Consider the following 24,482-nt stretch of genomic DNA (forward strand, 5'->3'; position numbering starts at 1 on the left):
TAAGACACAGCACTTACCGTGCAAAATAAAATAAAAAATGGAGTGCTCTTAAGAAATACAATAAATCATTCAGTATTCCAACTGCACTTTTCTTCCTTTATTTCCATTTCATTTTGTTGTCAAGTATAGCAGGTTTCTTTTTAAAAGTGCTGTGTAAATAAGCACTTTATTATTATAATGACAATAATGCAGATCTGTCTGACAGCCCTCAGACTCCTGAATTGATATATTGCATTTAAGAAATAATCTATTGTGGGTAAATAGTTTTTTTGTATTTTCACAGTGGCATGGACGCAGCAAATCTACATTGCACCTGATAGAAATAATCTGATGAGGAAAAACAGGCCTGAGTGACTTGGATTTTTTTTATCCCCTCTGTTTGATTGTATAGAAAAATACACAGCAAATGTTGAAACTCATTCTTTAAGCTCATTATATGGAAAACTAAATGTCTAGATTTTGTAAGGCTCAACATGAACCTTGTCTGGTTCCCCTGATCATGTCAGCTCAGACTCAGATTACGACTTGATTCTACTTGAACCTGAATTTGAAAGTGGAGGTGGGTGGGAACTCCTCTATTGTTGTGGCTCTGATGTGTGTCAGAAATGAAAGACAATATAGACGAAAAAAAAAAAAAACTAAATCCAGAGGATGGTGAGGAAAGTTTTAAATTAGTAAATAAGTATTATGTTTTATTCAAGCAGGATATTTTTTGTGCTGGAAAACTGATGGGGTGGGCTCCTGGGCTGGACCAGAGCTTAAGACAGAGGACATTGGGGTAGTATGTGGCCCTGCAGTGTGTCCTGGGACACACGTCTGTTTACACCTCTGATGCGATGTGGACAAAAGCGTCCCAGACCTCCTCCGAATGTGGCCTGACCAATCAGATCTCAAGACACCTGAGGATGCCTTGCTGCTGTTTACACCTGTGCTTAGAGGTGTCAGCTTGTGACTGGAGCACCCAGGACGCATGTTAATGCAACGTGGAAACACGGTCAGTGTATTTCATAACGTCGTCTTTGTAACACTGCAGAAACATCCTGTGTTTCCAGCTCGTTCTGTGGCAGCATCAGCTCCCCATACAGTTAGGGGAGAGTGGGGTAATTTGTGCCAAGGGGCAAGTAGTGCCACCCCTGTTTTTTAGAAAACCATAGAAGAAGTTGGTCATGTGACCACATATTTTTGAAGAGGCATCCATTTCACTCATCCTGCAAAGAAGGGAGACACATGGCTTGAGAGGTAAGCACATTTCAGTTCAAAAAACATTTTTTTGCCCTCCAAAGTAAAATTTCTGTGATCAAGGTTTTTTGATTGCTGTGTTTGAACAATTATAGAAAACTTTGAAAACCGTTCACACAGGTTTTAGTACTTTAATAAGCTACACCATGAGTCTATACAGTTAGCATGATGTTAGAATTTTTATTTTGTTCTGGGTATGTGTTCATGTGGCTCTAGGCCTTGTTATAGAAAAGTGGCCTGTGATCTTGTTAAAATAATAAATAAATGTTAAATAAATAATTTTGTATTGAATTTGTTTTGCTTTTATATAGCATTATCATTTGTGAGATTAAAATGATCTGTTTTACTTCAATTATCAATGGCACAATTTACCCCAGTGTATTCTCTCTAATGGCACAATTTACCCCGCACCGGGGGCAAGTTGTGCCACAAAACCACTTTTTTTTCAAAAGCTATATTTCTCAAACAGTTTATATAAGATCCAAAGTGATCGTTCCCAGGGATGCACAACATCCTAAACTATATGTGCATATTTTAGTTGGAGGCATTACTGTAATCCCCTCGCTTTAAAGGCACTTTAAGTAAAAATTGGCACTACTTACCCCACTCTCCCCTACTGTTTACCTGCAGTGATAAAACACAGACGCAAACTGCAGACACCCATAGAACATATAAACCATAGAAAAACGATTCAAATTATTACTTTGTGCAGGTACAATAAAGAAACCAGGTGCTTGTACAAACATCTTCTCTAAAAACAAACTGTCCTCCTGTCGGTGGTGTGATGGAGCCCCTGGCAGCCATATTGGAGGTCCACAGCTCCCGGCCACAAAGGCTGAGGAAAGCTGATTACATTTCTACACTTCAGACTTGGCTGTCTCGGCATGGAATAGACACGGCTAATTCTCTGCTGATGATTCACTGTTGATCATCTGATTTTGTGTTTGCATAATCTCAGCTTGTTCGCCAGCTAACCATAAATTTAAGAATTTCCCAGTTTGGGATCAATCAAGTAAATCTATCTGTCTATCTAGTGTGTGCTCAGGATTTTCCAGCAGCCATAATGCCACAGTTTGGTAGAGCGCTGGGTTGTGTAGTCACCTGGACGTGATATGACATATGCTCATTAGCTGTGCTCAAACACACCATTGTGTTTCTGCTTTTTGAGTCACTTCCTGCACATGGCAAAACAGCTCCCAGGATAACACTTGAAGCACCTGAACTTATGCCAGCAAAGTGGATTATGCCAATATGAAAAACAGCCTGTCCCACTACCCTTTTTGTGTGTGTATATGGAAGTTTAGCTGGCATTCATTCACCTGATTGACATCAAACACAGATTGCAGATTCATATACACTACTCACAAAAAGTTAGGGATATTTGGCTTTTGGGTGAAATTTATGGAAAATGGAAAATGTTCACGCTACAGTGATATTATATCATGAAAGTAGGGCATTTAAGTAGAAGCATACACTGGTGATTTCCTCATCTCAAACAATTTCTTGAAACAAAAGCCAACAACAGTGGTGGATATACCACAACAAAAAATGTCAGTGTCAATAACTTGTCATGTGCCCTTGAGCATCAATTCCAGCTTGACAACGACGTCTCATGCTGTTGACAAGTCGACTTATTGTCTGCTGAGGCATGGCATCCCACTCTTCTTGAAGGGCGGCCCTCAGGACATTGAGGTTCTGGGGTACAGAGCTCCGAGCCTCTACACGGCGACTCAGCTGATCCCATAGGTTTTCTATGGGATTCAGGTCTGAGAAAGTGCAGGCCACTCCATTTGAGGTACCCCAGTCTCCAGCAGCTGTTCCCTAATGATACGACCTCGATGAGCTGGAGCATCAAACACCTGATGTGAATTTTGCCGTTAAACTCCTTGTTAGAGAACAGCAACTTGTGCAAAAAGTACTGAAATATTGAACAGTTGGACATGTGCATTCAAAAGTTTACAGAAGGTCACATGAAGTTCACCTGTAAAGGTTATAATGCATTTTAGGTTCATCCTGAAATTTCACCCGAAAGCCGAATATTCCCTAACTTTTTGTGAGTAGTGTATTTAGGCCACTCCCTGCTCTCAGTGGAGGGGCTGCATTGTGATCCTCAGACCTCTGAGGCTCACATCAGCTGCAGCGCCGTGCGGCCAAATGCTCCAGGAGGCTGGACGTTCATGTTGTTGCACCGTGGCTGGAAAAAGTTTCTTGCTTTGTCACTAATTGCTTTAGAGAAATACTCAGCAGGAGAATCACATCGAGTGAAAAAGTGTGCCAACTTTGGAAAAGTGTTTTGTTTTCTTCTTTCTTCTTGTTTTTACAGTCAGCCCAACTTGAATCAAGTGTCATTTTCTTGATACTGGTGGAGTGATTTTTTTTTCTTCTCCCTATTAGCTTCTGAGGCTGTTGGGTGCTTTTGTCTCGCCTGCTCTGAGGAAGTGCTTTTGTTTTCTGTAACTGTGGGCCTTTGAATGGTTGAGGGCCTGAAACACTGTAAACCTCAACTTGAACTGACTAATTCCGCCTTGATTTGTTCTTTACTCCTGAATGAAGTGAAACTCCGTTGAAAGCAAGAGGGAAAATCTCACCACTTTGGCTGATTTTTTATTTTTTTTTTTTTTAGTATAAAAGTGAGGAAAAGGGATTTTGCCATGCAGTACAATCCCCTTCAAACGAGGGACAGTGTTGACAGATTATGCGCCACTTAGTCATTATGCTAATGCAGTTTCAATGATGTGATTTACTAACCGGGAATGTAATAAAAGCTTAAGGCCATAATGGAGCCTGTCACACCAACCAGCTCGTCAACATAATTACCACTTCCTGACTACAATGAGCATTCGGATCACATTTTCATTTTGGCCGTTCAGCTGCCTCACAGCGAGCGAGCAGGTGAGGGTTCAGTGTCTTGCTCAAGGACGTAGCGGACACAAACGGGCTGTCACGGGAATTGAACCTGTGATCTTTCAGCGACACGCTGCTGGTTATGAGTTCAGATGCCATTAACATTTAGCTCCAACCGGTGGATTTTGTCTGTGGCGACAACAGTATTTTTTGTTGGCCAACATATGTAACCAACCAAAAGTCACATTTGTCTGGTAAATTGGGGAAAGTAAGAGTGCTGAACCCACAAGTCACTGGTTCCGGTGGATAAAAAAAAAAGTTTCCAGTTTTGATCGGGTGCTGTCATTCACCTTTCCTCACTCGACGACTGCCAGCTCAGCATAAACACTTTTGTCCTTTTCAGGCCCAGTTGCTCGCACTTCCTCACACTCCTCCTTGGTTTTACCCCTGGCCGGGTTCAAATGAATAAAGAAATCCAGCTCTGGAGTTGTTAAAGTAATTGCCAAGCTGGCACATCCCCAGTTCCTTTGCAAAGACGGAGCAGGCACTTCAGAATGTTAATGGCCACTCTGCTCCAGTGAGGGCGATGCAGCCTTGGCGTATGCACGGCTAGTGCTGTGCATGCGTGTGTGTGTGTGTGTGTGTTTGCGGGTGTCAGCACATGCCCGTGTGAATCATTTGTCCCGAGGATACAAGTTCCTTCGGTGTCCTTCTCCCTCTTGACTTCTATTCTGTGCTTGTTTTGCCACTGCTACTCTGAGCAGCTCTGACTCTGGACATCTGTGTATCCAGGTACAGCATGAAGGAAAAACCCAGGCTCCACACTGCAGCTTCTGCTTTTGAGTGCTGCTGGTGACATGTCCAGATATTTCCACTGGTTACAATACAGTTTGATAGCAGAAAAAGTGTAAAATTGTGTAAACTAATTGCAAACATCAGGTTTTGCTGTCGGTAAGGAACAAGAGATTCTTTCTCCAGTTGCCATTTTGCACCAGCATTCAACAGTCATGCAAGAAAAAAAAAAATCTGTTGTACAAGAGGCACAGAGACCAATTTCTCCTACGCAGTCGCAGAAAAGAGACCAGGATGCAACACAGCCACAAGTCAGGTTGAGTTCTGAGTGAGTCCTGGGCCCCCAAGAAGAAGACATGACAGGTTGGGGGACAGTGGGTACACCAAACAGATAAATAAATAAATAAATCCCAGTATTCCATCGAATGCGGCAGTGATGTGAACTTCGGCTCTTTGAGGGCACCGGCTCGTGTAGCTCCGCTCCTTTTGAAGAGCCGCTCCAAAGCGCCGGCTCATCAGAGCAGCACTTTAAATATTTTCACTGCAAAAACGCGAAATCTTACCAAGATTATTTGTCTTATTTCAAGTCAAAAATCTCTTATTTCTAGTCAAAATATCTCATTACACTTAAAATAAGACATGATCACCTCAGAAGTAACTTGTTTATAGACAATTGTCTCTTGTTTCAAGTGAAAATTCACTTGAAACAAGTGAAAATTTGCTTGTTTCATTGGCAAAATTTGCCAGTGGAAAAAGTGAAAATTCACTTGAAATAAGTGAAAATGAGCTAGAAACAAGAAACAAATTTTGCCAATGAAACAAGCAAATTTTCACTTGTTTCAAGCAAATTTTCAAGCAAATTGTCTAAAAACAAGTTACTTCTGAGGTGATCATGTCTTATTTTAAGTGTAATGAGATATTTTGACTAGGAATAAGACATTTTTGACTTGAAATAAGACAAATAATCTTGGTAAGATTTTGACTTTTTGCAGTGTTTGATTTGCAGATTTTACACTCTGCTTTATCATTGCCTTTATTGCTGAAGTGCCGAAGTCCAAACGCTGCTGTGTTTTTGAGTTTGGCTCATTTTCATGATCATCTACCCCTGAGTCCAGCAATACCCGCCCCTGCTCTTCCTCTGATTGGCTAGGACTTGTTGCCATGCGCTCCCTCCGTTGGTTTAGGTTGGTTAAGTCCATGGTTAGGGTTAGGGTTAGCCAATCAGAGGCCGAGCGGGGGCGGGTCTTATGGTGTGTCCAGTCCTCATTGAATTAATGTGTCCTCTCTGAGAACCTAGCACTTTGGTTTCTAGACGACAACTTCAGCCACATTTCTCATCGTATTTAATAGATCACCAAAAGTGTCTTGTACTTGCAGACCCTCAAAGAATCCCCCTTTCCAGTTATTTATCCTTTTTTTTTTTTGGTTTGTTTTTTTTTTTGCATGTTTGTTCATTTATTTATTTATTTATTTTCTTGTGCATGCATTCCGGCTCCAAGAAATTACAACATGGCAACATCAGTAAGGGCAAACTTGTGGCTTCAAAAAGGCAGGTTTAGCCAGCAGTGAACGTTTGTCATTTTTTGTTTGACATACAAAACCATACGGCCACACTCCAATTAAAGCGTCACAGTGGAAGCCACACAGCAGCCGGGCCAATCAGCATGCCTTTAGCAAGTCCAGGCGTGGTTTAGGTGATGACCACAGTGAGCAGCTACAATGCACTGAGCTGGAAAACAGAAGCAACAGGACATTAATGTTGATTTTTGCTGCTGTTTGTTTAGCTGGTAAACGAGTTAACCAATCACAGACAGACCCACAATGTATATTCATAAACACCCGCTGCTGCTGTCCCTTTGCCTCATAGTTTGGACTCAACAGCCCAGACTCTGGTGTGTGATGTGAACAATGGAAAAGACATCAGACGGGCTTTTATTATTATTATTATTATTATTAATTATGACGACTCGAGTTCCCCCAAACAGTGAAATATTCCGCTTCCAAAGCGATGAATTGCAGTTTGCTTGTTGGGTGTTTGGACCGACACGGTTAACTTTAACATCTGAACTTCACTTTGACAAGCCCCCCAAACAAGAGCTAAGCTAACACAGCTGCTCATCGTTTTCTTTAGGTGCAGTGTTGTTCTGCGGCTGAGGCACTGCAGGATAAAGAAATAAATAATGCTCCATGGCCTTGAGGTAAAGCAGTTCCCCTTTATTGAGCAAATATCATTTATATTCCAGTGCTGTTATTTATTTATTTATTTATTTTCAACAAGACTTGTTATGGGTCATGGCTTGTGCACATTTTCTATTTTCACTGTCTTTGACTTACCTGGTCTTTTGCCTTGGTTGAAAGATCTTAATCAGGGTTTAATATGACATCTGCCACATCTCTTAAAGGGATAGTTCTCTCATTTTTCAGAATGTTAGCCGGGGGGGAACAAGAAAAACAAGGCCATATCATTATCCTGGCACAGTTGGTTTCCACCGCTCCAGAGTCTAGCAGCAGCGTGCTTTACTCTGCTCCATCTGACACTTGGCGTGCTGGATGATATAAGGCTTGTGTGTGGCTGCTCAGCCATGGAAACCCATGCCATGAAGCTCCCGGCTCACAGTTTCTGTGCTGATGTTGATGCCAGAGGAGGTGTGGAGCTCTGCAGATGATGAGTCCGCAGAGCGTTGGCCACTTTTACGCACTATGAGCCTCAGTGCTCGGCGATCCCGCTCTGTAACTTTACGTGGTGCTGCCTCCTGGTGGCTGAGTTGCTGTGGTTCCTAAATGCTTCCACTTTGCAATAAAACCACTGGTAACACTTTTCAATAAGAGTACAACAATTAACGTTAGTTAATGACATTATGGTTCTTTAACTGTTTGTTAATGATTATTATGGCATTTACTAATGTTAATAATATCTATAATAACCCTTGAATAACATATAAATTAATACCTTAGCATGAACAGCATTAGTACATGATTCTTAGACACATCAGTTAATGGTTAGTTAACTGTTACTTAATGTTTATTACCTGTTACCTAATGTTTATTACCTGTTACCTAATCTTTATTACGGCATTAACTAATGTTAATTGTTGTACTCTTATTGTAAAGTGTTACCAAACCACTTCCAGCTGATGGTGGAATATCTAGGAGGGAAGAAATTTCTGTGTGTCCATACAATGCTTTGAGAGCTACATGGTATATTTTCTGTACTGTTCTGTACTGTATCTGTACTGTACTATATTATATTTGAACTGTACAGTCAATTTCATGTGTAATTTGAAGTGTTTGACCATAAAATTGGCTGCTGTGTCTCTTCCCCCAGGTTTTGCCAGGTAGCCTAAAGTCTGGAAAAGGGGAGCGGTGCCTGGTGATCTTATATTTTTATGAGCATTGTTCAAACATTTCAAGACCAGGAATCATAATTTTATTCTGCGTAACAAACACACATCCCTTTACCTGAATGATTGCTATGTTGTCTCAAGTGGAGCTGATTAATTAGGTTAAAGACTAACTTAAAGACCATGACTCAGTGTGTAAACTCCTCTTTACTAACATGGAGCTATGAAGTGTAACAGGGCTGGTTATGGTGTCAACATTTGAACACTAATGTGCTGGAGCTTTTTCCCCAGCACACCTGGCTCAGTTTGCCCTCAGGAGGTTACAGTGAGCAGCTGGTGTTCAGTTTAACATATAAGGTGGTGCTCCATGACAAATGTCCTGAGACACAAAACTAAACTAAACTAAACGATCTCTCTGTCTGGCCTGTAAGTGTTGGCCCAACACCAAACAGCCCTCGTCACATCCACTTCTTCATATTTCTTTGAACATTTGCACAAAACAATAGAAAAATAAATCTGCATTACCACGGAGCAGTCTATTCAACATCTGAACCGTTTTCCTCATCAAGTCTCGAACGATGTCAGAAGTCAGAACGATGCTATCGCTACTTAGATGGCACAAATAGTAGCAGAGATGCCTGAAAATTTTCAAGCAAACTGCTAAGTTTTTATTTATTTATTTAAAAAAATATATTTTTATTTCCTCTGCCACTGAAGGCGCATGGAGTTTATGTTTTTGCCTGTGTTTGTCTGTTTGCTAACTAATGGAGCAATTTGGGTGAAACCTCATGTAGGGACTAGTATCTGATGAGTGAAGGATAAGATGACAAAATTTTGTACATTTTTTAAGGGTTAAAATGCACATTTTGTCCAATAGCATTGCAAGAAGATGCTGCTTGGTGTGTTATGATGATGTGGAGGACTGTGCTGTGTTTGACTGCTCTTTAGCTCAGGCTGCCAGGTCCCTCTTGTATTCCTGTCTTCTTCTTCTTTCTTCCGAGGAAGTCCTACTTCCCATGTGCCAAAACTCACCAAACTTTGCACAAAGGTCCAGTCCCATGCCAGATTACCTCAGCTGCAAACACAAGCCAACAGTCCTGATGGTGGCGCTACGCCAAGCCTCTAAATTTCAAAACTCAAAAATATGTGTATTTTCAGATTTTTGTCCTGATGACTGATTTTTTTTTTTTTTTTTTTTTTGGTTTTAAATCTGCCTTTCCATGGTGGCTGCTGTCATGTGACTGGCTCAGTCAGTTTGTGAAGCCTCACATGAACTGACACTTGCCGATTAGCTCAGTGAGATAGAGCATTATTGTCCTTCATGCCAGAAATTGTGAGTTCAAGCCTCAGCTGATGCAAAATGCACATTAAAATGCCACCTTTCTTTTCATCTTCCTATTCTCCACTTGTTGCTCAGAACTGCCTAAAATTGCCCGGCCCTGACCATTGCTGCGCAGCAGCTATAATTTTATTTGATTTTATTCAAACATCATACAAGTGGGGGGGGTGTCATCTGAGCCACTGAAGAAAACAGCAAAATGGAAGCTTGGCACAGCAATACTGTGAGTGTGTTACTGTTGTTCACTACATGAAACTCAGTCTGGGCTCTGCTGGGTTCAACCATATTCAAAAGAGGTGGTGGGAACAGGTGTTTACAAAAACACAGCAGGTGATTGGATCAACCCTCTGTCAGTCATTTGCCAATGACATCATACAGCACAACACCAGCTCTAAACACCCCCCCATGCTTGGAATGCCTGGCATCACAACATGACGCGTGGACTGATGCTGATATTCACATAAATACATGTCTTCACTCATATGAACAGCTGCTTTTCTGAGGAGTAGGCCAGTGGTTCTCAAACTTTTCTCCATAATGTTTCCCCTTTGAAATGTTTTCAGCCAAGTTCCCCCTGACCAGTGCAAAAAAAAGGTAGAAAAAAGCCAATATCGCGGTCTGTTTTTGCTTTTTTTTTCCCTCCTCTTTCTCCTTGTTTGCAGCTGTGTGGCTGTTTCAACCACCAATCCATTTTCTGGATTTCTGTCCGGCTTGTCCGGCAGCAGATTTAAACCACAAACACACACATCTGACTCCTTCAGGAAACCTGGAGGGAATACTGAATATAAAATGTGCTTTATCAAACTTAATTGAGAATGACTGATATTTTTTAAATTAACATTTTTAAAAAATCTCCCGTACCGCCTGCTGTACTCCACCGTACCCCCACCTGAGAAGCGCTGGTTTGGGCTATTGAACAGAAAGAGCACAGTCAGAGAGCTGGCGACTAGCAACCCAGTTTAATCCCTATGAAATGATAAGAATGTCTTAATGGAGTTGGATACAGGAACATCGTGCTCCGACATTTCAGTTGTGGTGACAGAACAAAGAAAAAGACAGCTATATGTATGACATTTACAAATTTGGTTCACATACACGAGGCCTGCGGTATGTACAAGGTGACAGTGTTGGAAAACTCAGTCCATCAGTAGTTCAACATCTCTGTAGCACCTGTGTAGCACACAATGGAAGATGTGCCATATTTGGGGGAAAAATGAGTGTCAGTGTACAAACAGTTAATATGCCTCTGAAAAAATTTGCAAAAATTAGTGTAATAATATTTTAGAATGAAACAACTTCATGGCCACTTCAGGGAAGTCGATTCAGAAAATTAAGGGTACAGTAATAGAAAAAACAGACAACGTTAATAATAGTCTATACAACATTGATTTCTACGTACAATTTCAACCAAGTATAGTACAAAATATTTCCAGATTACAGGGTTCCTACATACTTTGCATTTTCAAATACCTTTTTCCAATTAATAAATCGATCATTTTCAAGATATAGTCATTGTTTTATATATTTTACTAGCCAACAGGACTAAAAAAAAGACCTATCAGTCTCAATCTTCCCAACAGAAAATATCAGTATGTGCAGTAACACTGGAGTCAATTACATAAAACTGGCATGCATGTTTGCATTGGGACTAATATTTTTATATAGGTCATTTTCTAAACTTTTGTGTAAGTCACAGACTTTGCAAATGTCAAAGTTAAATAAATTTTCCAACTGTAGGAACCCTGAGAGAAGGTTTTGGACGTGAAAACTGGTGCCGCCAAAAGACCATTTCAGTTACGTCAATACATAAAGGTCACATCTGTAACTACCGTGACACATCTTCACAAAAATTCAATGCATCCTGCGAACAAGTCTACAACGTTTTGCATTCAACATTTTTTACCTTTATTACAAATAATTCTTTCAATATGTGACTAAAACATTTAAATACTGAATCCCCCTGCAATACATTATTTTTACCCCATTTTTACCTCTTTTTTTACTCACCTCTTGCACTGTTAAAATAAAACACCTTATTGAAAATGCCCCGTAGGCAGACACTGTATGTTACACTTTGTTCCTCCAAACAGTTTCAAAGCCATGGGTGGCTCGATTAAAAAATAGAGATTTTGTTGCTGGTTATTTGATCGAAACAAAGCAAAAGCTGATCCACCGGGACTTGGGTGCCAAAAGGCTATCATAGTAATTAGCTTCCTGTGTAAAGAAAACGGGAGTGTTTTGTTGTCATATTAATGCAGAGAGGTATGGAGTTGATGCCACTCAGAAACTCATCTATACACGATGGAGGAGAAAAGCACAGCAGCTGACCAAACAAACAAAAAACAAAAAGTAAAAGAGAAAACAAGCCACGTCCCCTTTAGCTGCTGCTTCACAGCTGGCTAAAACACCACCGCAAAGACAAGAAAAGAAGAAAAGAAGAATAAAAAAAACCACATGCATCAGAGTGCTTTGTATGTCTGTGTCTTTTCCTGCTCCGGACCTGTGCTCTCACGGCCGGTGTCGCGAATGCTTTTGTCCATTAGCATTGCACCTGTTAGCATTAACCTCCATTAGCTTACTTCCTACTGGCTTGGTCTGTTGACCAAGTAATAAACAGAGTGGTTCGGTATTTAATACAGCGGCCCGGGGCCGTCGTCCTGAGGGAAATGTGAATTGAGGAGCGTCTCCATATAGGAAACGTAGCCGCTGCTGGGGGTGTAGCTGTCAGACATGTGGTGGGACGGCAGGGGAGGGGAGACGGCGGACAGGAGGGGGTCAGAGTTCAATGTCGACTGGAAAGAGGTCGACTCCGGGGTCAGCGTGGGGTCCGAGGTCAGAGCTGAATCCGTTAGAGCGTTGGCAAGCACGGTACTTGTGTCCATCTGGGTATTGTTGTCCATCTGAGTACCGCTGGCTGAGTTGGGAGTGTCCTTTGGGGTTTTGCCGGGTCGGGACAGAGGTTGCGCGGTTAGGGGGGTAATACTCTGATGCTGAGCTGCTGGTGCTGGTGTTGGTGCTGGGTCTGCAGTCAGGGGGCAGCTGGGCTCCACCGTCTCCATGGGGGTTTCCGGGGGTGGATCTGAGCTGGATGGCAGACGGCGGCGTTTGGCAGCTTGGGCTCCATCCACCGAGGAAGCCTCCGGGGTACCGTGGACCGGTATGGCCTGAGGACACACAGAGACACAGGCTCATACCAGGAACTGAAGGGGAAACCTCAAGCTGTAGTTTGGTTGAGACTTATGGTGAGCCACGATGTGGCAATGTGAGGAGTCTATAGCTTCAGTCTCACCAGACTGATCATTTCACACATGGGCCCCTAAGACTCACTGCAAGTACAGATCACTGGGAGTACAATGAGGTGAAGCACAATGTCCTGACTGAAGGTCCCCATCCTTAAAGACTTTCTGAGCTTACGCTCCAGAGTTAAAGCTAAATGCAAATTTCACCAATTAAAAAAAAAAAAAAAGCTAAATTGAACTTTGGTAGAGTGTTGGGCTTCATGTAGTCCACATATATATTGAAATATGAAATGTAAAATATCCTCATGGGTTGCTCTGGGCTCCCCTGGGCTGCTAATCCACAATCATGTATTTCCGTCTCTCTATTCACTTCCATAGCAAATTGGCATATAGAATTTTATACTGACATAATCCCCTTTGTTAGCGTAAGTTTATATACTAAAAGTATTTTGGGAGATTTTTTGTTGTGCTTCTGAAGTGAATGCAAAGATACAAATCCAGCATTCTGGATTAGCAGCCATGGGGAACATGGAGCAGCTAATAAGGATACATCACCACCATGTGGAGTCAGTTTTGCTTTCAGGTTGCTCACCTATACAGTTAACTTTTCTGAAGCCTACTCTGTTCTCACAAAGTGTGCATCTCTGCATCAATACCTTTACCCATTTTCCTCAATTTGACTCTTTTTCAACAAATATGAATGCAAAGCACATTACTGTGCATATTAATACACATCAGATGCCCAGACAACAGCTACATTACCAAGTGTGCGTGATTCCCTGTCTTCCCTAATTATTTATGAGATAAAAAAAATCTGTGAAATCTGTGGTGTGTGTGCAAAGTGCAAAATTGTAAAGATTTTGAAACTCCTCAGCCGAATGTTGGAGTAGCACTTCTCTTTCATCCTGCTGAATTGGTTCTCTGTGGCCGCCACAACTGAATTAAAATTTTACATGGATACGGCAGCACTTTCATTACCAGATAAATCCAGACAGTTATTCCAGCTAACCACCTATGCAATTAGCCCACACAAGTCTTCATCCTCTGCACTGCAGGCCGCCTAAATACATGCCTGCTTTATTTGCAGGGTCAAGTGCCTTGGCATTGTCTTTCTGAAAAATACCGCCTGTTGTTGAACTGCCTTATGCAATTATTTGCCCGGGCAACCGATCTAATTTAACTAAACCAAAAACCAATCGAAACAAAGGTGAAAGAGATCTGCTTGGGAAAACTGGTCTCTAGTGGAGGTGTGACATTTTAGAGTTTGGTATTCATGCTTTGAATTTGAGTTTGAAAACACAGCTTGTGTTTTCTAATACATCAGAGCTCCTGCGATTTGCCTTTTTTAATCCTTACAAGATATCCCTGGTTTTTAAGTTTTACATGTCATTCCTTGAGTATTTTTACACAAGACCCAAAAGCAAATTAACATTAAATAATGGTTTCAGTGGTTATTATAGCTTGATAAAGTGTGAGCTGGATGAGTTTTGGTTCACAGGACAGCACAATGGGAAATAAAGCCAGAGCCAGAAAGAAGTGGACAATCAAGTGTATTTGAGTGAATTTTTCTGTATAGATGTTACACTTTTCCTCTGTGTATATCAAAATAATCACTACTAGTTTTGAGATTTCAAAGAGCCATGCCAATGATTTTAAATGTTTGGTCCATTAACTACAATTTATCCACATTTCACATTGCAACAAACAGTTTTGCAAATCACATGGGAATACTGAAGATTTCACAAAATATCATCCAAATAACTCTATTTTGAATTCAATTGGCATTTGAAATGAATTTGTGTTGGATCTAACTATACTTTCAGCAGTGCATGGATCACTGTGATAGACATGTCTTCAGCATTTTTTTAAATCCCAAGACATACATAGTATGTCATTTCAAATACACAATACAGTGTGTAAATAAGACAGCTGTAAGGTTTATTTTTTCACTTTGAGGGAGCCAGGCTAATTACTCCCATAGACTTCAAGTCTTTATGCAAAGCTTAGAGCAAATGCTACCCACAGGAACTGAACCAGTGGACCTACAGAGGTGAAAATGATACCTAACATCTTGCCTCAGTCTGGGTAAATCAGAAAAAGGGAATTTTGCCCAAGTATTCCTTTAGGTTTGCCTTTTCCAACAACCACTTTGGGAACTAATCAGACATCCATGAAGTCCCACTCTATGACAAAATTGGCAGGCTGCTCAAATAATTACAGCAGGTTAATTTTGAACACCACCAGCCATTGTGAAAGCTTTGGAGGAAGAGGAGGCAGGGAAAGGTTAAAACATTTAACTTTTACGCCCTATATATACATATATATTTTTTTTTATTCAGCTGTTATTCATTTTTTAAGATCCGTTTCAGTTTCCTGCCTTTGGTGTATCGTAGGAAGCAGAATGGGAGTGCAATACTCACCAGGCGAGCTCTGACCCTCTTGGGCAGTTCTTGCTCCACTGGATGGATCTCTGAGTGTTTTAGCAGCAGCTGACTTTGGTCCTGAAACTCAACCTGTGCAGAGACAGTCACACAGATAGAGCTCAGGTTCCCCACAATGTGCTTTAAAGAAAACGACAGTTGATAAGAATGACACAACAACAAAGCTTTAATGATCCCTGTGGGAAAACTGTGGCATCAAGAAGTAACAGAGGCACATCGAAGCATAGGATAGAATGATGATGCAAACACTGTTAGGTACATAAATGGAACCAACAACTTCGGTACTCCAACATACCACAAGATGTCTGAAAGAAAATGGCAGCATTAGCAGGATCCAGAGATATTTCCTTTAAAACTTAATATGTATGTAGTATGTTAAGTAGTCACAGCAGTGATGACATTATGGGACTTAAGGGATTCTGAATTTTTTTTTTTTTTTTTTTTTTTGAGGTTTTAATTGATAGGTAGATATTGTGGGACAGAAGACAACAATATGAGGTATTACCTCCAAATATAATTGCTTATTTTGTAATGCTGATGTTTTCAGTGCTACATCAATTCTGTCTCTCCCAGTGGAAGGACAAGCAGCTCTGCACCCTGTCAGTGCAGGGAACAGGAGGATTTATAGTGAGGAAGGCAGGAGACATTATTTCCATATACTTTTGACTTGACCAACAACTATGGTTATCTACAGGTTGAGGCACTAATCTTCTGTAACATTTACAAAGCAACGGTGGGTGGTAAAGAAAAGGGTGGCAAGGTGGCCCAGTGGTTAGAAATACCAACCTGTGCCCATAAAATCACAGGTTGGATCCAAGCCAGAACAAATGGTTCCATCAACAGCCATGTGTCCTGTCAAAGAGTCCTTGACCGAGACACTGAACCCCTACCTGCTCACTCACTAGATAGCCGCATTAGCTAAATTCTGAAAATGTAAATGTAGATTAAAAAAATAATAATAAAAATAAAAAAAGCCAAAAAGAAATCACAAAACGACAAGGTCACAATTGCCGCCGTGACACAGCCACCAGCTGGAGGCTTGTTTTCCTCTCACTTTAACATTGCTCCACATCGGTAACAGGACTCTCAGTGCCGCCGACGGCTAGCCGGGGCCATGAGGGAGGGATGCAGAGGGGGAGCAAGAAGAGAAATGCCACTGGTTTACTTTCTGAAATGAAAAGTCTGTGGGAAAACAAGCACCTGGGAAATGAGGAGTTTCTCTGTAGTATACAAACTGATTTGCCATCAGAGAGGAAGCAAAGGTGAGACACAAAACAAACAAAACATGTTTGGGAGTGTTTTTCACACCTTACTGGGATGGTGAGCGACAAACAATCTTATGCATTAAAAATACACTGATCAGTGATGGCATAAACAATGTGCAGTCCAAAAGGCTTTATCTCCCCCTTCTTTTTCAAAACATCTTACATGAGGTATTTAGCTGAAGGTTCTTTCCCAGTGAAACACACAAGTGAGTGATTCAAGCAGCGTTCAGTGTCTCCATGACTTTCACAAGTTGTGAATGTGCATGTGCTGAATGTTGGAATGCAGTTCAGTCGCCCTAGCCACGAGCCCACCCTGCTGCTGTTCTGATCACACGAGGGAAATGGCACAATATGAGATTAACTTCACAGTTAATGGTGTTGAGTAATGCACACCTCTGTATGTGTGTAGAAGTATTTGCCAAGATGGCCTACTCTGATACCAATTTCAATAACTCCATCCTCACATCTGAGTTTTCCACCCTGTAAGCACTCTGCATATTCAGTCCATAAATTCCCCTGCATGCACCGGTGATTCTAAATCTCTGTTTTAATGCCCGGCTGTATCAAGATGCTCTGCCATTATCTGCAGGGTACTCATTTTCACACGCTGAAAAATACCAGACTGCCAATTGTAACTCTGAAAGTCATGGCGGCCAAGACGTGAGAAAGATCATCCTGTGACCAAAAATTCACAGGTTCAGTCACTAAAATGAGGGCATCAGCTAAATGGCTTAAATGTCAGTGATGTCCTTACTCACACAGCAGTAACCCACAGGTGACTTTTTCCACCAGCAAAAGTTAATTTCAAAATACTTTTATTAGTAGTTTGAAATGCTTTTCACAGAGTTAAAACACCTGCGAGCTAGTGATTCAAAAGTAGGTTGTCAGTAGGTTTGCAAAGTTTTGGGGCCCTGCAGTTTTACCTGTGGCACATACGCTGTGGGTCAAAGAAAAAAAAAAAACTTGTTTCATTGCTCTGACTGAATACAAGTGAGAGTGAACAGTCCGGTGTGTGTGTGACAGCCTGGAAAGTCGGCCAAGTTTAGAGCAACAAAGTAAATGAGTTAGAAAAATGTTTCAAATCATTTTGAGCTTTGACAGTTCTTATTTCACATTTTCACGGTAGGGTTTGTCTCTTTATTCCACAGTTGATCAAAAGAGGACTGGCTTGTAGTCTACTCTGTGTCTCAATGATTTTAGGCCCAAAGAAAAGTAAACCAGTGAATATGATATTGCCATGTTGTAAACCTTGATATTAGCCAAACCTCAAGGCTGAAATAATGAACAGGGTACAATTATCAAGTTTTCCATGCATTTACAAAACAACAGGTTTGAAATAGTGTGTTATCTATCCATCAGACATTTATCCCCTATGGAGCCGCTACCCAGTGTCTTCCTCATAGACACTTGGGCAGAGTAAACTCTTGTATCTTCTTCTGCCTCACCTGGTAAAGCCTGTGGATGTGCTCTCTGACGAAAGAGGCGTTAAGCACCTGGCCGTCGAGGGTGTTGACCACCATCAGCTCCCCCACCTCAGGTGGACCGCTACGAAGACAGTCGTGACTCTGAAGGAGAGGAAATGATGGGGGACAAAGGAAAGGGGAGGAGAGGAAAAATAGACATTTGAGAGGTGAAGGGAGAGGAAAAAATTATAAATATACGATGACTAAGACAAAGTAGAGGAGCCAAGAATGTAGGGAAGAAGGCATGTAAAGCATCTAAATGCCTGTCATTTTACTACTGACAAGAGAGACTGACATAAGGCAGCCAGGTAGCAGGTCGAAGTATAAATCAAGACTTATGTAAAAAACAAAAAAAACAAAACAAAACAAACAAACAAAAAAAAAAAAACATGAATCCATCAGTTGAAAAAGTGAAAGCTTTTCAAAGTGGCTGACAGCACACTGTTTTGTAAAAGAAAAGTATATCCTTTGACTGACCCTCTAAATAACAACAGTTCCATAGACTGGGTCAGAACATACTGAATCAAAGAGGGGTCCTGATGTTTTTCTGGCAAGCATCTGTGTGTGCTGTGGTCGCTAAGAGACAGGGTTTTTCCATTTGGTCTTTGTTGAACTGTGCATGTATGAAATAGCCCTGATAATTCAGTGCATCTGCATTAGTAGATTGCTTTTTCCATTTCACATTTCTCTGCCATTCAAATTGATTGTGGAAGCATTTCACTAGCTGGTAGAAGATTCATTTCAAGTTCCCTGGCTCCCTGATAAGGCAAATCATGTCATTTTACAACACTGGATTGTTTGACTGAAGCTGTGCAAATTGTTTGTTGGACTTCTTTGAATGTCGGCTTTAATCTCTTGGTGAGGATTTGACATTGCTAGAAGGATGTTTGCAAAAGGAAGACTCACAATGATGTTTTCTGGGTGGAGATTGTCACAGTACGATCCATCATCGAAGTTAACCTCGTAGAAGGTCTGCGTTGCCATACCAATGATGGTACAGAGGTAGAACCAGCCGTCACTATTTCGACCAATCACCTTCTGACCAAGGCTCGGCCCCTTTGGGACCCTAGGTGCCATCCGTGGCTGTTGGGAGGTGGGGTCAGAGAGCAGGGCTATGGTTAACAACAGTTTGATCGGGAGGTTGGAGAAACTATCCTGTAATTACAGGGTCACAGTTTGAATTCTTACTACAAAACGTCAACCATGAGTGTCCATCAACAACTAAACTCCTCAGTGCTCACTCAATGCAAACTGAAAGTTCTGACAATTTCACTCCAACCCGATGATCGGGGGTGGGGAACTAGGAATCTGTGTGTGTCAGCAGGTGGTATAACTTCCAAAAAGATGCTTCGGATAATTCAATCATTCTGGATCAGAATTATTAGCTCTACTCACTTTCTGTTTCTATTGGTCAGTAAAGTAGGGGGTGGGGGATGTACCACTGGTGGGAAACAACATTTGTACTTGTTTATCAGTCAGATAAGTTATTGATTTAGCTAACGCATGCCACAACTGGCAGCTCATGCCAATAATTTGATTGTATTACTGAACTTCACATCTATAGTCTTTTCAGGAAAATCAGCTTTTCTTCACCAATATGCAACTATATGTAATTATGAATTACATACATAAATTAAATTAGAAATTATAAATATATGTAATATGTAATTTTACTGAATGGAACCTCGTTTAATAAACACTGACTGTTGAACTTGATTTTAATGCCTTTTACAACCTGGAAGAAAAGAAGTGAACTCTTACATTCAGTCCCCAGTGCCATACTATGACAGTCATCCCCCACTTCTGTGGCTGTGAACATTTAGCGCTTACCTTTGGATTGAGCCTTTTATGCTTGTGACAGGTGACGGACACCACATAGGGCCAGTCGGCCGGCTTCATGACTACCCCTGCGATGTGGGCGCAGGTGACGTGGAACGAAGTGCCACAGTTCTCGAATGAGCACTGGATGCAGGCGCCCTGGTTCTGACTGATGCTCTTTTTGTGGCAGTACACACACTTCTGCAATTAGGGAAAAAAAAAAAAAACAGGTATGGTTGATAAGAATCAAAATCCCAACTCCTTTCTCCTTGGGTTTTATTTCTTCTCCCAGTACTTGTCTCGTCTCTTTCAAGAGTCACAGAAATGGTGTCAGGGTGCTTTGGCTCTGACCGTTGAAGGAATTACTACAGATTACTACTATTGTTTGCTTATATGTACTATGTAATGTTTACCTATTGAAACCTGAGAAAATCCACTTTATTTCTTTCAAAATCATCATATTTAAAATTAAATTAAATGATTATGTGGTAATTTCATTTCATGAAATGAAAGGAAATTAAATTAGCATAAAATTACCACAAAATTAAACTATAAATTGAAAAAACAAAATTTTTGGGAAACTGCTCCATAATCACCAGAAAAAAAGTAAAAACAAGGACATGACCATAAAACTAGCAAAAAATAGGCCAGAAAATTAGAGGTGGGGTGCGTCGTAAACGAACAAACAAACAACACAAAACAACAAAAAAAACATATTTGTAATTATTATAATTGTGTATATTATAAGATTATTGCCTAAAAAAAAACTCAATTTTGATCAGAGGGTGAAATGCGACCTTTCAAAATAAAGCCTGCAAATGAACTTTCAAACATGGAGTATATAAACTGAGACAAGGCAAAGAGGGCTTGAACGTGCTGACAGATTATCATCATCAAGTCTTCTCAACCACAGACCCTATTTCAAACTACATATTGCACAGTATCAGGGAACCTGGAGTTGTCAGGATACCAAAACCTGTGCATCCTACGGTATTCATGATGTTGGAATTGCAGAGAAGTATCTGAAAACAAATTTAGCACGTTTAATCTGACACAGCAAACCTCCCCCATCTGTTAGTCCAAGCAGGTTGAAACAAGCTTTATGAATGAGTCACCAAAATCATTCCACTATTTCAGTCTTGTCTGGCATACAGTCAAAGCCACAACTGCAGGAGGCCTTATGAAACATAAATCGTAGAAGGATCGGCAGTTTAATCTGTTTATTTTCTTTCACATCTCTCATTCTGTTTGTAACTCTCACAAGTCTCCGTTCATTAAAAATAGAGTGGACTTTTTGAGGTAGAGAGCTCTGCACATCAAAAGGCTTGTACAGTCATCAGCAACACACGCTGCGGTGAGATTTTCACAAGTTTGCTGAAAAAGTTCATATTTTGTTAAAAAGCTAATTTTTATTGCTGATACCGGCTGCCTGAATTGTCGCTACAGTTTTCAAAACAGTTCTTTTCTTCCTCCACTCTTTCCACTTATTCTACCCCCAATTTAAACATTCACACAAACCCTTTGCTATGCTCTCTTCTACCCCGTCGCATTTGCTTCTTTCCAACACCTCTCATGGGTGGGATGATTGGGAACTTAGTCTACTCTCCCAGCCACTTTGACAAGTAAGACCTTGATGAAAATATAAACCTGAGCAATGGACTGCTGAGAAATAAATTCAGTTTGGACAAGATGTAATTATATACATTATATGCAAACCTGCATATTTCTAACATGTATACCTAATGCCACAATTTCCTTGGTCATACAATCTATAACTCTGCCAATTGTTTTATCGTATGTGATATGCTTCTGTGTACTTGATTTACTGTGATTATCTATCAACACACACACATACACACATGCACAGTCTTCCCCGATCCTTATTTTTCATCCCACTCTTCCCTGTCTCCTTGTTTTGATGAATTGCATGACAAGTTTCCATGGAGTGCGGGGAAGGCGATCAATAAAAAATAAAAATTTTATTAAAGCACCGATATTTCATTTTTGCGCTGGCGCATGGAAATGTACAACAGCTCTCAATAGGGCCTTGCCATGTCATATTTCAACAGCTGGCCGATGACCAATTTATAGCTTTCCACCTGTCAGAGTCGCAGGAAGGCAGGGTAGGCAGTGATGCAACCCCAGAGGCACATGGTAGTTATTATATTGGCATCAACAGCTCTTTTATTCCTTTATTTGCTTGTTTATGCCTAATTTCCCTGCCCTTATTTTGTATTTAGATTTAAGCTGAATTGAATTGTGATCCAGAGTAACTGATAATGACAGAGCAGGTAGGGGACTCAGTATTTTACTTGTAAAATACTAAAGTACTCATGGCTGGATGCACACCAGGTGTCAATATAAGTATTCTGATAGAAGTGCTTTTGCTGTCTCCTGTAATCCGAGTTCTTCTGAGGTGAGAGGGGACCTGTGTATTTCAGTACTTTCCAAATGAAAGGAAAACAGACCACACATTTTTATAGCCACTTTGACTAAAAACTATCAGTTTCACAATATCATCATATTCTCTATGTCTTCATGGTATTGGTGCTTTTTATCTTCTGAGTTAGGTTTACTGACAAGTGGACAAGTGGAACATTCAGCAATTTTTTAATAATGATAGGATGATTTATTTTAGCCTGCATTTCAGAGCTTGAAGCTGAACTCTCTAATGAACAGGAAAATCTCTGTACCTCTTGTGTATGTCACTACCTTTGGGAAAAGTACATCTTTTGAGGATTTGTGCAGTGTTAGTTTGCCGGAGAAATTCTTATAAAACATTGACAAACGCTTGTGCAGAACCTCTCCCTCCTCAAAAAACTTTCAAAGATGGAGGGGGAAAAACCCCAACAAAACAAAACACGGATTACCTGCTGAGCACGGTGCAATATACTGTAACTTGCTCCAAGCGTGCATGTTCACATTTGATCAGCTCAGTCATCCAAATCATTAGAGCGCACGGCTTCTTTTTGTGGCTTTTAAAGAAGAGGTGGAGGAAACCTGCTTTGACACCACTTGAATGCAAATGACACCCAGCTTCCCTTTGATAGATTATTCACAGAAAGAGAGAGAGATTTGTAGATTTGTGACAATGTACAATGAAGCTGTGCTGCTGTCTGCGAAATGGAATGAAATGAATGGGGCGAAGAGAAGAAACAGCGATGAAGGGGTGTGTGTGTGTGTGTGCGTGCGTGTTAAAAGGCACAGTGGCAATGGAGAAATTACCTCCTGCTGTGCGATCAATGCAGTTCATTTGGTGCAGTGAGAAATAACAGCTGATTATTCAGCCATTCTGTGCAGCACATCTATTTTACTCCATGTCCTCCTCAGCTCACACAAACATCATCTATCCATCCATGACTGAAGGAGGGTGACAGAGAGGCAATTCGCAAGAAAGACAAATGCCATGAAGATGCACGAAAGACTGTGCAAGTGAGAGAAAGAAATGAGGGATGGAGAGAGAATACGATATGGGAGGAATAGAGCAAAACAGACAAATTCAGCCATCATGATGATGAACAAGGACACTGAGAAATGTGTGGCTTTGAACAATGGTGGTGATGACCGCTTTGAGAGTGAAGGTGAGGAGGGAGTTCAACTGTCAAAGATGCTTGAGCTTGTGTCTGAGTGCCAATCAGCGCCTGTTACCTGCAATGTAGTTTGACATCAATTCTGGGTAAATGACATACTGTATGAACTTATTCTGTGTTCAAACGACCTTTACGGTGATGCCACATGTTTACCATAATATTTACAAAATGTATAAACGATTCTCGTTTCTGCTAATCTTTTTCCAAAGCAAGCAGTCCATATCTTAGAACTCCAATATCATTATACCTCCCTTTTATCCAGCCATTGGTTTCCATTCATTCCTGTAAGCAGGGTTTCTGCAGGTTTCACCTGATCAAATTTAAGACTTTTTAAGACTTTTTTAAGACCATTATGAATGAAATTTAATACCTATGTCACAACATAAAAAACATAAATAATGCAGAGTCACAAAATTACTTCATTAACATCTCGGGGGGAAAATGTACTGCATGAACAACAGTAACTTAACGACTGATTGACTGTACAATTGACTGTGTGTGTGTGTGTGTGTGTGTGCGCGCGCATGCGCGCACACTACATATATCTCAGCTCCTCTCCTTTGGCAACAATCTCCTCAATGCTCTTGAGCTCAGTGTCTTTGTCCTTGCTGGCCCTCCTCAGAGCATTTGATTTTGTTAAAATATGAACAAACTTAAGACTTCACATTCATTCAGATACACTGTATTCTGTTATTTCAGTGCTGTCTAGAATTAATCAAGAAACAAGGAGGATGAGTTTTAAATTAGTTGCTGTTTTATATAATGTTGCTTACTAATTGACATTTGTAGATGTTAAATCCGGATTCTTTGACCAGTGTGATCGCTCCGTAACGTGCTTGAATACAGTACACTTCCCCCGCGCTGGCACGGTTGGACAGGGTGTGCTTCAGCGCAGTACGGGCGCGTACATGAGCACATGCACGCAGTGCGCGGACGTAAATCATGCAACTTTCCTCCGGCCTCTACAAAAGTATTTAATTGTTTAATGCGTGCAGCGCGATTACCAGCAAATGGCAGCTTTGCGCAATCAATAATCAACCATGTTGTCTGTGTCATTGTCTGTTGTGCTGCTGCAACCGCGTATAAACAAAAGTCGGTTTATAATGAAAGT

At 40.9% G+C, this 24,482-nt stretch overlaps 1 protein-coding gene across 2 annotated transcripts in view; it reads right to left on the reverse strand.

Moving 5' to 3' along the window:
- Window positions 1-10,495: 10,495 nt before the first annotated feature.
- The window catches only part of kdm4b (lysine (K)-specific demethylase 4B), an 82,661-nt gene continuing 68,674 nt past the window's right edge, over window positions 10,496-24,482 (reverse strand). Inside the window, exons 18-22 of one of the 2 annotated variants that reach the window (XM_030049323.1) lie at window positions 19,794-19,982; window positions 18,870-19,046; window positions 17,946-18,065; window positions 15,215-15,307; window positions 10,496-12,719 (exon numbers count right to left, since the gene is read on the reverse strand). In XM_030049323.1, the coding sequence (XP_029905183.1) occupies window positions 12,186-12,719; window positions 15,215-15,307; window positions 17,946-18,065; window positions 18,870-19,046; window positions 19,794-19,982 (1,113 nt within the window). In that variant the 3' untranslated portion in view covers window positions 10,496-12,185. The remainder of the gene's footprint in view (window positions 12,720-15,214; window positions 15,308-17,945; window positions 18,066-18,869; window positions 19,047-19,793; window positions 19,983-24,482) is intronic. The other variant, XM_030049324.1, reaches the window with a different exon arrangement.

This window comes from Myripristis murdjan, chromosome 4, assembly GCF_902150065.1.
Source record: "Myripristis murdjan chromosome 4, fMyrMur1.1, whole genome shotgun sequence".
Classification (NCBI taxonomy): Eukaryota; Metazoa; Chordata; class Actinopteri; order Holocentriformes; family Holocentridae; genus Myripristis; species Myripristis murdjan.